We start from the raw sequence: 15,105 nt of genomic DNA, 5'->3' as shown, positions 1-15,105 counted from the left end.
TATACCTATGCCAATACACTGGTGACAGCTAATTAACAAAATATATTTACTAGATTGAAGATATAACCAATATTTGAAGTGAAAAGGGGGGGTTAGATTTGACCAATCATTATGCCCAATTTATTTTGTAAGTTCAGTTTGAGAATACAGATAAACAAAAATAAAACAAAATCCAGTAATTTATACTCTTAAAATTTACTAGAAACATACACACATCAAGTCACCAAAATGTTACAACAGAAATCTAATTATGCCAATTAGCAGCCTATAACACTTAATACTGTTTTTCTAACACATATTTTCAAGTATTAATGAACTGTCTGGATAGATGCATTATTTCCGCTGCAATTAGAACACTGGTTTTCAGCTTCAGTGTTATACATGTCAGATGGTCTACGAAATTATGAAAACAGGAAATCTATTTCTGTAAAAGTACTTGTCCTACTTACTTAATGCTAATTGCATATTCTCCTGATTCTTTGGTCCTGTGCCTCACAAGGTAAGTACTATTTACCCTGTTAATAAGTTCAGTCTCTGCCTGCAATCTTTCCATTGCTCCAGCATACCTGTAAGAAACAACGACGGAAAATTTGGGTAATGTACCTGGAAGAGAACAGAGGCTAAAAATAAGTATTTATCAGGATTTTAATTCAGTGGCGGATTTAAACCATTTTTACTTCTACACTAATTACATAGCTTCAAAAAAAATGCAGAAAAAAGTCCTTTAATTCATCCAAACACAAATGCTCTACAAAGCTAACGACGGTAAAGTGAACAATGCCTAATACACAGTAAGCACCCAGAAAATATTTATCAAATAAATAAATGGGACAAATAGAGGAATCAGTAGGTATTGGGTTAGAAAGAGAGTTGTAGTGAGCTTAGGGACAAGAATTGGAAAATGACTTGTAGGGAGGGACTGCCCTGCATAAGACACACACACATACGTACACACACATACACCCTCCCCCCCACAAAACTTCACCTTTTCTATGTACACTATGAAATGAAATCTCCTCTGAGCATCTTTTTAAGAAAACTCCAGGAACAATTTAAATTATGTTTTAAAAATTATTTTTTCAACATAAGATTAATTCTTCCAGTCCACAATTTTGAAAACCAATTTTTCAAAGAAATTAGCAGCAGTGAGTAAAATATATTTTTAAAAGATAGACATTTTTCAAAACCAGAATGCAGTTCTTCCTAAACTATGTTGGCCTTAAACATACCCAAATTCCATAACACTAACAATGATAGTACAAGGCCCAAATGCAATGTTACAAGATTCTTTAGTAACTCTCCACATCACATATAGGCTTCGCATCTACCAGCAAAATACATCAGAGATTTGGGGCAACAGAAGTTAAGGGAAAAAAATTTATGTTTAGACAGGGTATCTCAAAGCTATTTATGAATTAATATTCCAGAAAATTCTCTGATTCACTTGTAGACTCATGCAACTCAGTGTAAATACCCACCTGTAATCTACACTAAATACTTATCTAAAATATACACAGAAAGCATTCAACAAAAGTTTGTTGAAAGAGGACATGTGAGGTCTCCCCCAAGATAGAAGAGCCAGGGTCATTTTATACAGATGGCACCTTGAGTTAAAAGCACAGTTATGATAACCCATGAACTATTAGCACCTGGTATGATCTGACTCACAACTTCCTCTTCAATCTTCTCTCTTACAACCCCCTTTTGCACTAGTCTCTAGACTTCGTCAGGTCCAGGAACTCACCAAGCTTCTTTTGATCTTAAAGTCTTTTCATAGACTGAGTTCTTGTTTGGAAAACACTCACCTTCCATCAACACACATTCCTTGTCTTTACTCAGCTTTAGAGAGAGGCCTTCTCTGACCATCCCCTCTAAAGAATGTCGTCCTGCGTCTCGCACTCTCTACTCCACTACTCTCATTACAGTATCCCTATTTTTCTTCATGGAACATATCACAATTAGCATGTAGTATATGAATTTTATCAAAGTAACATACAAACATAGTTTTAAAAAGTCAACTTGTACTATAATAATTATAACAAAAAAGCAGCGTTACCCCATCTTCTACCCCAAGTCCCATTTCAAGTATTTTATCTATTTTTTTCTTATTTCTACTTGCATATTTCTAAATAACATGATTAACGTACAATTACTTAATTTATCAATTTTAGATGTCAGGGAGGAAAATCATTTTTCCTCACTTACGCACATTCCTCTATAGTGCTGCTCCTCGCTCTTCTTTCTGTAACCTCTACAAAGCAAGCCATTGTCTGGCCCAGTTTTGTCATGTTGTCACAGTCAAAGAAAACTTGACATACAAAAAACAATTCCTCAAGTTCTTGTTTGCTTAAGCTTCTTTGTCTCTATCACAAATTCTTTCCAAATTCTCCAAGAGAACTATAAACCCCTCAGTAATACATTTTTCAACACCAGGAACTGTACCTGTTCATTTTTTTCTGTGGAGACATGTATTTCTCCTGAGCCCTCCACCTTCTTGGTCCAATCAATCCTCCTTGCTCTCTAAGCCTGTTGAATTACTGTAGTCCAGGGACGTGCCTTTGCTCCCAGTTCCTGGATTCTGTCTCTCCCTCTTTCTTGATTTACTAGCTCATCCTTCAGCTTTCTACAAATGGATACGTGGGATATAATACCCGGAAGGCCTCACGTCTATGAAAATATTTTTTTACTTAATAATACATAATTCAGAACTTGGGTGGGTATATAATTCTAGGTGAGAAATTATTTTGCCTCTCACACTTTAAGTCATTGCTCTATTGTCTTCTAACTTCCAATTCAAGGCCATTTTGATTTCTGATTCTTTGTATGTAGTCTACTTTTGTTTTTTCGCCCTAGAAACTTTCAGATTCTTTCTGTATTCCCTATATTGCAAAATTTCATGATAAAGTGCCTTTTGGTTATGTGCTATACTTTTTAGTTCATTAATGTCCTGGGCTCTCAGTATCATCTCTGCTTCAGAGCCATATATCCTTCAGTTCTAAGAAATGTCTGTATTATTCTTTTGATAATTGCTGCTCTCAGTTTTCTCTTTCCAGAGTTCCTACTAGTTGAATGCTGTACTTCTTGGGTTGACTGTCTAATTTCCCTATCTTTTCCCCTGTTTTATCTATCTCTTTGATTTTCTGGAAGATTTGCTCCATTTTATTTTCTAACTCCTCTATTCAATACTTAATCTAGAAGAGCTCTCTCTTGTTTTCTGATCGTCCTTTAATAAAACATCCAGCTCACTTCCATGGATGCATTATCATCTCTTAATTTTGAGAATAAAAATTAAAGGCTTAAAAAAAAACCTTTCTTTTGGGGCTGGCCCCATGGCCGAGTGGTTAAGTTCGCGCGCTCCACTGCAGGCCCATCCGCCCAGTGTTTCGTTAGTTCGAATCCTGGGCGCGGACATAGCACTGCTCATCAGACCACGCTGAGGAAGCGTCCCACATGCCACAACTAGAAGAACCCACAACGAAGAATACACAACTATGTACCGGGGGGCTTTGGGGAGAAAAAGGAAAAAATAAAATCTTTAAAAAAAAAAAATCTTTCTTTTGCTCGTTTTAATGTCTGTTATTTTCTTCAAGTTTATTTTTCCCATTTATTTTATTTGTTCTCTAGTTCAAGGCTTTTCTCAAATGTCTGGTTACTCTTTGTTGTCTGTTCATATTTAAGAGGGAGGCATCCAAGAACTGACTGGAATCTTTGGTGTGTGGGCACCAAAGTAGGCCCGTGGGTAGAAACCTGATCATTTAGCAAGAACCTGATGGTGGGGCTGGATAACACCCAAATGTTAGGATTTTAGCTTTTTACTCTGAGTCTATTCGGTTTCTTTAGAGAAAATGGTCCAAATTCCTGTCTAGATGCAAGGATACAGTAGTCTGTATGTATGAGACCTAGCTGTCACAGTACTGGAATTCAGCTATACAAAGGAACTGGAGATCAGTGTCATTTGATACATGGACTTTTCTTAATTTGACTTCTCTGTGTTCAGTGGGACATCTCCCCTAATCTCTTCTGGGTGAGGTCTTTCCAAGTCCAGGCCCTATATGGCTCAAATTTCCCACATAATATACCTACTAACTCCAGTGTCTCCTCCTAAGCTAGGAAAAGGTAAGTTGCCTGACTGCTTGGAGGATGCGGGAGGGACCTCAGCATCCATCTCATGTTCTTCATACAGATTTTCAGATAGTTCCTCAGTTTTCAGCCCTATGCCTCATCCCTGCCTTCCTGACACCCCAACATATAGATTGTTGAAGACAGTCATCATGATTTTTTGTTATATTTCATAGTCTGTATAAGAGACAAAGTTTATATAATGAGAACTTGTTTTTAAATGTGGAAATAATGAAAGGACAATACAGTTGGTGATATTCAACTTCTCGATGACTTGGGAAGCAAGTCAACATTTGGCATAATTTTCTCTAAACAGTTTAGTATTTCTAAAAGTGAAGGTTCTGTCTTCTGGTATAGGTGATCACTTTGTTCCCTAGCAGAAGGCAATTCACATGAAACTGCCTGCTTAGTGTGAATAAATTGTCCAAGTTGCTCAAGGAAAAAAAAGTAATTTTAAAATTCTGCTATGAAATATCTTTATTTCTTCCTATTTTCAAGGTTTTTCCCTCATCAGAACATCTTGATTTTTTATCATTAGGAACAATACTACTCTAACCGTTCATGTTTTCAATAGAATTTTACATATTGGCAAGGGTGCATTTTAAAACGAAGAATTTAAAAGCTAATCTCCAGTGCCCTGAATGATTCCCAGGTACCTTACCAGTTTATTTCATAAAATCCATGTCGTTTGTGGCATTAGCATTTATCTCTAAAATCATTACCCTTATAACTATTATGCCTAGTTACATGAAAAATGGTAAAAGAAAAGAAAAGGAAGCTAATCATCATACTCATGATTTTCCCAGTTCTTGATGTTTTGCAGTTTGATTATCCACGCTATTAGCTCTAGTCTCAAAATTTAATTCCTGTCAGGATTATGATTTTTAATTCCATCGAAACTAAGATTTCAGATTTGTCCTAAACCAGGCAAAGATTCTATTACAAATCTGCCACAATTTCTTCAGCAAGCTCAGTGCTGAAGCCCAGGGAGGGATGCGAGACAGCAGACAGTGACTGCAGAGGGCAGACGTGACTGCTGAGGGAGGGCAAGGGGGCTGAGGAGGAGAAGAATCCCATAGTTTGGACAATGTGTTCCTTCAGTAACCTGGCATTTTCCATGCTTTGGTTATATATCAGAAAATAATCAGGATATTTAAAAAATATCAGACAACCTATGTGTTACCTATACTTGCAAACTGAACTAGTACTATATTCTTTCAGAATATCTCATTTATATACATATTCTGATATCTAATTTGTATGCATATACTTCAATACCAAGAAAAGGAAAATAGATGCAGTCATTTTGAGAGCAGCCAAACATAAAATTTAGAGAAACAAATATAAATGAGTAAATATGCCCATGTTTTGCACTTTCACTGGCAGTACGGCAATGTATAGATGGCATAACTTGGAATTCTGGCTCTACCACTTTTTGGTTGCACGGTCTTAACCTTTGTTTCCTCATCTAAACAAATAATAACACATTTTTTTTTGTTGCTTAGGAAGACTCACTCCGAGCTAACATCTGTGCCAATCTTCCTCTATTTTGTTTGTGGGTAACTGCCACAGCATGGCCACCAAGGAGTGGTGTAGATCCACACCTGGGAACCGAACCCAGGCTGCCAAAGCAGAGCATGGCAAACTTACCACTAGCCACAGGGTTGGTCCCACAACCTTCCTTATAGAAATGTTGGAAAAACAAAATGAAATAGAATGTGGAAAATACTAAACACATGAGAAGTACTCAGTATATATTAATTATCATATGATTATCAAAACTATTCTGGATCCTAAATAGATTTTGTCCTGTTAAAGATACCACTGTCCCCTTAAATTCATCATGTCTAAAAAATAATAACCAATATCCACTTTGCTTCCTTGTTTCTATTAATGATAATGCTAGAAAATGCAAGTGGTAAGTGAGCTCCATATGAATTTTAGATGTGGATATATCTTGCTCCTGCCATATTACATGTTGTAAATTGCATTTTTAGCATCTACTATCCTTTCTGGGCTAATTTTTAGATTCAGACAATGGAATCATACATTTTTTTCCCTCCATTTCATGCAATCTACTTTTCTAAAATATGAGATATAAATGTGCCTACGTCCCATTCCTTTCCGTGGCTGTTATAAACCTCGAACTTACGGTCAAGTGAACATGCATGATGTGCGTGCACACACACACGACACTCTCTGATAAAGATGTGGAAAGGTCAGCAACATACATTCATTATGCTCTTTTGTTGCCTCTGAAAACACCTTTATCCAGGACAAACGGAAATGGAATGTGGTTTACTACCCCCACATTTAAGGCATCCTCGAGCTAAGGGTATGGTATTTCAACTTAGCTACATAAACATTTTTAATACTTACCACGGTTGGCAAGAATAATCTACTGGTTTGGGCACCTAGGATAAAAAAAAGGCAAAAATAGATTAAGTTTACTTAAGGGAAGCTTTTAGAAATCAATCATTAATTCAGTTCAGCTGACTCAGCTCTATAAAACCCTAACTAGCACAGTCCTGCAACTATCTATTGGCAATTTTATGCAGAGAGAATCATAGTATATCTCAGATTAGTACAAAATAATTCATTTCACTTTAATTCATTCTTTCTTTCATTCATTTTACTGCCACTGTACCTCCGAGAGTAGAGATAGCAGAAAAAATATGAATTGCAAACTTTTGGTTTTTTTTTTATCAAGGCAGTTTAATCCTATCATAGAAAATTAAAATGAAAATGTTAGGAAAACCAAACAGCACTCTGCTTTACCGAGACCGTGGGAATACAGGCAAAATAAACACATATACTGGATACAGGCTCTTATTTTGTAATATAACTTCTAAACTCTGATTTTGAAGTCTACCAACTAGAAAACCTTTTTTATTCAAGAAAAAGTCATGGGAGATATTCATTTTTCCCTTTTCTCCTATGGAGCTTTGCAAAAGAGAAAAACATTGCATTTTCTACACAAATAAAGAAAGAAAACTTCTAGTTGCTGATTGCAATTAGAAAATGAACAAAGCCAAAGAAGGTATACTAATACTCATAAAATAACAAACAAAATATATACTATGTAAAGGGGGGCCAAGGTTATAAATTCCTAAGAAAAGACTGGGAGTACAGATAGTTTGTCTTGTGTTCAGAAATTTTTCATGAATCATCTGCATCTTTGATGTATACATTCCAAGGTATTCCTGGGCTTTTTTGTATTGGGTGATTAAAAATACTGTTCCCCTCATTTGTAACAGAGGTCTAGTTAATGTGAATATGTCTCCAGCTATGTCAGTTTTCATAATAGGCTGATACTATTTTGACCTTCCAGGTTAAGAGTTACATATAAAAAAATTCTGGACCCAGCCCCATGGCCTAGTGGTTAAGTTTGGTGGGCTCTGCTTCAGCAGCCTGGGTTCTCAGGTTCAGATCCTGGGCACAGACCTACATCACTTGACAGCCATGCTGTGGCAGTGACCCAAATATAAAATAGAGGAAGACTGGCACAGATGTTAGCTCAGGGCTAATCTTCCTCAAGAAAAAAAGAGGAAGAGTGGCAACAGATGTTGGCTCAGGGCTAGTCTTCCTCAGCAAAAATCTCCTGCCACCTGCCTACATATAAATATCACTGCTTTAGGCATAGGAAGCCTGAATCTTGTTCATACAAATCATAGAAAAGTAGCTAAACAATCATTTTTGGTTGTCTAATTAAATAACAGTGATATCAAGATTTGACAATTTTTCAAGATTATAAGATAAAAAATACTTGACATCAGATCACAGAACCAACAGAAAAGCAAGTGCTTTTTGATTCTCTTTGCTTTTGAAATTAATTAAGCTTGAATGAGTAAGGTTAATTATTCTACAGACCACATTCTGAAATCAAGTATGGATGGAATACAGCAACAAGATAGTTTAAGGAGGGTTTTTTTTTCAAACTATCAACTCCATTATATTAATAAAGAAATTTCCTTGACTTGGAGTTAAGAACTTAGTTTTGTAGGAAAGTCTACCCTAAACACCAAATTATGATTATAAAATAATGTCCCCCTAAACAGAAATGTATAAATTTCATAAAGCACCAAAGAGTACATTTTATGCTATATTCATCCATAAGAACATTTGAGTAAATATTCATTCACTCTCCTTGTATCTACCTAATATATTTTGTTTTCCGAAAATATCATTACAACATTAAATAAACAGTAATGACAAACTGAAGCACAGAAAAATGTATTTACAAATTTGATTGAGAAATTTATAAACTTGCATGCTTTCAAACACACTAGTTGAAGTCTAATATCTCTTTGTAACCAAAAGTGACTGGGAATAGATTAGACCCTATCATTCTCATCTCAGTGGGAAAAGCAAAATTTGTACAATGCATCTAATCTGTACCTTTGGTTTATTCCTTCTAAAATCTTGCAGACAATTTAATTTTGTAAATTCTACTAAGTCAAATTTGCCTCTTGCATGTACTTCTTTAACATTTAAACATATTTTCCGGGGCTAGCCCCATGGCATAGTGGTTAAATTTGGCACACTCTGATTTGGCAGACCAAGTCCACGGGTTCAGATCCAGGTGCGGACCTACACCACTCATCAGCCATACTGCAGTGGCGACCCACAAATAAAAAAATAGAGGGGGACTGGCACAGATGTTAGCTGAGGGCTAATCTTCCTCAAGCAAAAAAAAGAGAAAGACTGGCAACAGATGTTAGCTCAGGGCAAATCTTCCTCAGGAAAAGGGAAAAAAAATGTCTAACAATAGAATCACAATGATTTTGGAATTTTAGTAATAAAGGCCATAACACTCAAATATGAAGTAATACGATCCCTTCAGAAAATAATAAAATTAATGAGCAACCAGACCCATATCCTTTGTACACTCTTGCACAATTAATTGCAGAATAAAAACAAAACAAAATGAGAAAGAAATAAAAGACTCATACTTACACATGGGGAAGGCTTGACAGCATCACTTGGAAAAAATCCAACCTCTCCAGATGCTAAATTTCTACCCTAAATTAGAAAAAGGAAAAAATGCCAATGTTGAGAACAAATTTACCACAAACGACAATCCCATAATGTTGTGCACATGGTGTTTTACTCAGGATTCTCAGACTGACTTACACATGGTATCCAGTCCTAAGCATTAACTTGGTATGGCTCAGGAAGGGAAGCGTACGCAGAGAGGTGTTAAAATTGTTAAACTTTACATGTGGTTTCAGATCATGGTAATAAAATAAAAACTCAAGTTTGACTTTCTAATCTACCACTCAATTTTGCTAACTTTACATTCCTCAATCAACAGCACATTTTTTCAATCTTATATTTATCAATACAAGTAGATCACATTGGTTCTGTGCAGGCTCATAATTAATCAGGAATTCGATTTAAATGGTTGCTATTCACATCTCTAACAGAACTCATGAGAACATTCTTCCAACAAGACAAGAGACATTCCAAGACGTGGAAATGGAAAACATAGTATGATAAGATGTTGTAGATGGCTTTCAGATTTAGGAGAAAGGAACCGGATACTGATTAAGGGAAGAGGACTGTTAAGATGCTGGAGGAAAGGATTATAACGCAAAATGGCATTGTAAATGAGAAAAGAGTAAAGCAATTAAGAGACTAAGGAACACCTAAGCACAAAATGGCCAAAAAACACTTAAGAATTTGTTCTTGGAGACCCTTGGTCAAATTTCTCTTTAAAAAAAAATCTCATGACACTAACCCTACAATTGTTTCCCTGTCCAGAAAGACAAACCATACTCAAAATATACTGCAAAAACAGAACATGCAATGAAAAAGTTCTTGTGAGGTTACTTCTCCTCGTCCAGAAAGTGGGCTTACTTTTATTTGCTATTTAACCATTGCTTCCGTCTTAGTACCTCAGATGAGTAAATAGCACTATGATGGGATGTTACATGCTCTATTATTTTTGACGAGAAAAGCAACAAAAAATGATCAGAAAACATCTCCCTCTTGAAGCAGTATCCCTTTGTGCCTGAGGGCTTGGCTATGAGTTTATAGAGAAAATTTTAAGAAGTAGAAATCCAGAATTAAAGAAAAGGATGAGGAGGAAGAAGAAGAAAAAAGGGAGGAGGGGAGAGGGACATGGAAAAGCAAGAGGGGAAGTGGAGTAGAAACGAGGGAAGGGTCCGAGGTAGGAAAATGGGGGGAAAAGGAAAGGGGAGGGGGTTAGGACAGAGAGGGAGATCAATTAGATAACCAAGCAAAGAGAAGATATTCACTTTGGCAAGGTTCTAAAACTGCATTGCACTTATCAGGGGAAAAGTAAGTGAACAAGTGGAATATTCATTCATTTATTCAACAAATACAGATTCTAATATTAATTCGGGTGGATACTGAGGAAAATGCAAACATTCATAAAATGGCTCCTGTTTGCCCCCATATTTTCAGAGTAAAGATATGTCTAAACATAATTAATTATGTGTTGATTTCTACAAGGTAGAAAGGGCTAACTAATGTTAGAGAGGTACAGAGGAGAGGCTATGAGAATTAGAAAGATGGGTTGAATGTTTGGGGGTTTGCCTGAAAGCTACATGGAAGAGGGAGCACTTGAGTGCAAACTGTGCAGAGTTTAAATAAATAGAGATGGAAATGGAGGAAGACATTCTGAAAACAAAATAGAGCATGAGAAAGGCACTAGGGGTAGGAAATTACAGGATGTGCATACGAAATGCAAATAGTTCCCTTTCAGTGGAGTCTAATAATGGCTAATACTTATTGAACCCTGACTGCATGCTAGACACTGCTCTGAGTATTTCATTTAGCCCTTACAACGATGCTTTGTAAGAGGTCCAATTACTATCCCCATTTTATAGGTGAGGAAAATGAGACACAGAAGTTAAATGATTTGCCCATGATCACAGAGCCAGCAAGTGACAGAACCAGAATTCAAATTTGGATATTCTAACTTCAGACCTCTGCACTGCCTCTCTCTACAAGCACAAGACTCATAAAGGAGGGCAATGGGAAATAAAGTCAAAAGGTGGCAAGGATCAGTTTGACTATGATATCTGAATTTATCATTGGTGATGGGGTTTCAGTAAAGGGGTTATGTATTTTAGAACAATTAACTTGGGAACCATGTGCAAACTGGCTTAAAGATGGACGTGACTTTGTAGGTGAGAATACTACTAGAGATCATGGTAAGGAAGGTATCACAGTAAAGGAAGAGGGACCAGAGGAGGGAACAGGTGCTAGGGACATTATTTAACTACAGTGTTTGTGACTTGCCTGTGGCTTAGATATGAGAAGAGAAGACTATGGGAATTAGACTGAGAGAAAACTCAAGTGTGGAGGCAAATATATAATCCATTCAAACAGACAACACAGATTTAGATGACAATCAAACAGAGGGGAAATTTGGAATCATAGGAGCAAGACTGTCATGGAAGAAGCAAATGAAGAGAGAAGAAGATGGAAGATAGGACTTACAGAAATTAGTGTAACTAGAAGTCAGGAAGGAACCATCAAGAGGGAGGAGAATCAGAGACTAGAGAGTGATGACAGCTCAGTGACTATGAGGTTGGAATGAAGTGTTTCTTTCATTCCTTCATTTAAGCATGACACTGAGATATAAGTAAGTAAGTATGATATTTGGGAACAATATGACTAGCCAGACCTTTATATACAAATGCACTGTAATGCCACCTGAGCAAAAAATACAAGGGTGTGTTGGTGGGAACCATACACTAACAGGGGCTCAGAAGAGAAAAGGATAAGGCTGATTGTTTTAAAAAACTAAAGTAAGACCTCTGAGAGTGCAGGAAAGGGAACAAGTCTGTTTTACAGGGGAAAGGTCTAAGAGAGCTTTATAATGGTCTTTCAAAACTCTATTTGAAGACATATCAACAAATGGGAACATTGTGGCTATTATAAGAATAGTGAACTGTCAATTCCATTCTTCATCAGAAAAAGAACAAAAGGTCTTAATCTATGGAATGCAGAGTTCAGGAGCAGCAGTGATATTTTTGTGACAGTGCATATTGGCCAATGTAATACCACCTATTTCCTCAGAACAAAATTGACACAGGGCCCCTCATATAGATTGATACTTTCACTCTATTCCTCCGCCTAAACTTGGCTCACACATTACCTCCTCTGTCATCTCGTCTATAAAACCTTCCTCAATCTGCAGATCCAGATTTAATCTCACCCTTTTCTCCCATCGCACCTTCACGTGCTTTTAGAAACACACATGCCACGTATAATTATTACTTTACATGATGTCCTCCATTACTAGACTGTGAGTTCTTTGAAATCCAGGACACAGTCTTCATCATTGTTCTTTTTTTTTTTTTTTTTAGGAAGATTAGCCCTCAGCTAACTACTGCCAGTCCTCCTCTTTTTGCTGAGGAAGCCTGGCCCTGAGCTAAGATCCGTGCCCATCTTCCTCTACTTTATATGTGGGATGCCTACCACAGCATGGTGCGCCAAGCGGTGCCATGTCCGCACCCGGGATCCGAACCAGCGAACCCCGGGCCGCCGAGAAGCGGAACGTGCGAACTTAACCGCTGCACCACAGGGCCGGCCGCAGTCTTCATCATTTTTTATAACAGAATGCCAGACACATAGTAAGCACTTAATAAATGTTTGTAATTTGAGGTATTTCTCAATCTGATAGTCCCATGTCAATGAGTAGCGCGACCTTAAATTCCCCTTCATTGAAAACAATAAAATATACCACGTTTTGTTTTTACACAAATGGACTGAGAAGCTTTACGCAGCCTATTTCTATATGAAAATATTCTTATAGTGACACTGTTTGACCAATCCCTGATATTTTATATAAGGAGTGTGTGCTGAAGAATGTAATGCACAAAACAGAGAGAAAGGTGATAAGGCACAAAGAATGAAAGAGTAGGAAACACTTTAATGAATTTTATCATTTCTAAAGCTGTATGCACTGATCCATCACTTTTTTGTGTCTTTCTTTGCAGAACCAAGGGTTCCACCTGAAAGGCATGAATGGAATCTGAAACTGTCTTAGACTGTAGAGGAAGGGGCCATGGTTTTTTAAGAAATGTTCTAAAACTAGAGTGATCTGTCCAAACCAAGATCTTTTGAGAGTGAGGGGGCAATGATTAATAACTACGCCAGGACCAAAGGTGTAAATTGGGACTATTATGGGTAAACCAGGACACATGGTCACTGTATCAAAACCACTTTGTTCTCTCTCTCCACATTTCAAGAACACTAGCAGAGGTCTCTCAGGAGGGGGCAATTTTCAATAAGCAGACTCCCAAGGTCATTCTAACTTGTGTTTTCCTTAATGAAATGCCCTAGCAGAGCAGGTGAAATTTCCTCAAAGGTCACAGCATTCCTTAGATGACAAAGAGGTGAGAGAAAATTTAACATATCTTAATTGATGAATAAAGTTACATTTCCTCACTAATTCCTATGAGATGTCAGTTTTAGCTATGGGAGATAATACGTGCTGTAGTCAATGATTTTCCACTTATTAAAGGAATAGCCATCCTACAACATTTGGAAGATTCAAAACCAAAGTAGTGTGTAGGAGGGGTGTCTCTGGTTCCCTGGTGGATGTGTGTGGGATGTACATTGATAATTCATTAATACTAATGGGTGGAGCAGCTGTCAATCCCCTACGCATGGATGGAACTGCAGACTGTAGCTATGAAATAAACCATTTTCAAAGCCAATGATTTAGTGTACTTTATGTGATGATTAATCTATGAGATTTTTACTAACCTTGATGAGACATGTAGCTGAATTTCCTTCTCCTTTACATCCCTGTGTGGGCATTTTTATTCTGGGTCAGATAATCAACTTGTCATTTCTTTTATGCCTATTATAAATGCCAAAGATAGGGAATCTTCTTTTAGTTATCCTCCTATCTGATATTTGTTCTTGTGAGCCCCTTAATATCTTCAAGGTTAACCTGAAAACATTCCTCTTGCATAGTTATGTGTCATCCAGTGTACCACACAGTGCTATCTTTATAGGCATTTATTCCGCAGGGCATTCTCTCTATTATGTGATGGGACTTTTGCAAATCTAACAGTACAGGTTGGGTCATTCTCATGAAAATACTTTCTTTGGAAAGTACCTGCAAAAACAAGTTACGGGCTGCATATGGTAAGAAAAGATGAACCTTTATAATTTTCATTAAATAAATTGAAGCAGACACAAAGCATAATAACGTTAAATTATAATTCATACAATAATAATGCCTTTTTTCCTGAAAAGCAAATTTCTTCCTGTAGAAAAACATATCAAACTAAAATTGACAACTTTCTCTGAACTTCCTGAACATCTCAAGTATTAATGCATACTCAGACACATTTATTTCTAAACGATCTTCGGTTTTAACTATTTTTCATTTTTCTTCAAAAAGAATCCACAGTGAATCATAATGAATTAAAACTACTTTAAATTTGCTGGTAGAAATGATATTTACAATCTACTTGTATAGAGAAAAACATTAACGTATGCTAGGATGGTAGAGCTAAAATTGCATTTTTAAACCCATAGACAAGGATGGCCTAAATGACAGAATATCCTCCAAAAATCTTAATCAGAAATTGCTTGACTCCTAACTTTGTAAAAAGGGAAAGAATTGCTTTAAGAAAAATACAGAGCATCTTTTCCCTGTGGCTCATTTATCCCCTTAATGCCACCTGGATTGGAGCTTTAATGCACTCCTGGAATAGCACTGAACAATTTGAAACAGATGTGGAAAGCTGAATGTAAAAGGGACAGATTAATGGTTATTTATGAAAGATTGGAAATTCTCCCAAGTTACAATGCCCTAAACACTCTGAATGCATGCATGATGGTGCTGTGGAGATTACTAAGCAATTTATCACATATGGGTAATGGCCAGAGCAACTGTCATCTTGCCCAGTCACTCTCTCACTGTCAGAAATACAGTCTGAGTGTGTGGGGAAGATGACATACAGGGTGGGCATGAATTATGGGAATATAGGC

General features: G+C 36.8%; 1 protein-coding gene across 4 annotated transcripts in view; it reads right to left on the bottom strand.

Moving 5' to 3' along the window:
• The window catches only part of VAV3 (vav guanine nucleotide exchange factor 3), a 352,547-nt gene that overhangs the window by 29,657 nt on the left and 307,785 nt on the right, over positions 1 to 15,105 (bottom strand). For all 4 annotated transcript variants that reach the window (XM_070608037.1, XM_008518842.2, XM_070608038.1 and 1 more), the window contains 3 exons: positions 9,076 to 9,141; positions 6,499 to 6,533; positions 450 to 566 (listed from right to left, as the gene is read on the bottom strand). In XM_070608037.1, coding sequence (XP_070464138.1) covers positions 450 to 566; positions 6,499 to 6,533; positions 9,076 to 9,141 — 218 coding nt within the window. The remainder of the gene's footprint in view (positions 1 to 449; positions 567 to 6,498; positions 6,534 to 9,075; positions 9,142 to 15,105) is intronic.

The sequence above is a fragment of the Equus przewalskii genome, unplaced genomic scaffold, assembly GCF_037783145.1.
Source record: "Equus przewalskii isolate Varuska unplaced genomic scaffold, EquPr2 ChrUn-13, whole genome shotgun sequence".
NCBI lineage: Eukaryota > Metazoa > Chordata > Mammalia > Perissodactyla > Equidae > Equus > Equus przewalskii.
This window is presented reverse-complemented; position numbering and strand designations above follow the sequence as displayed.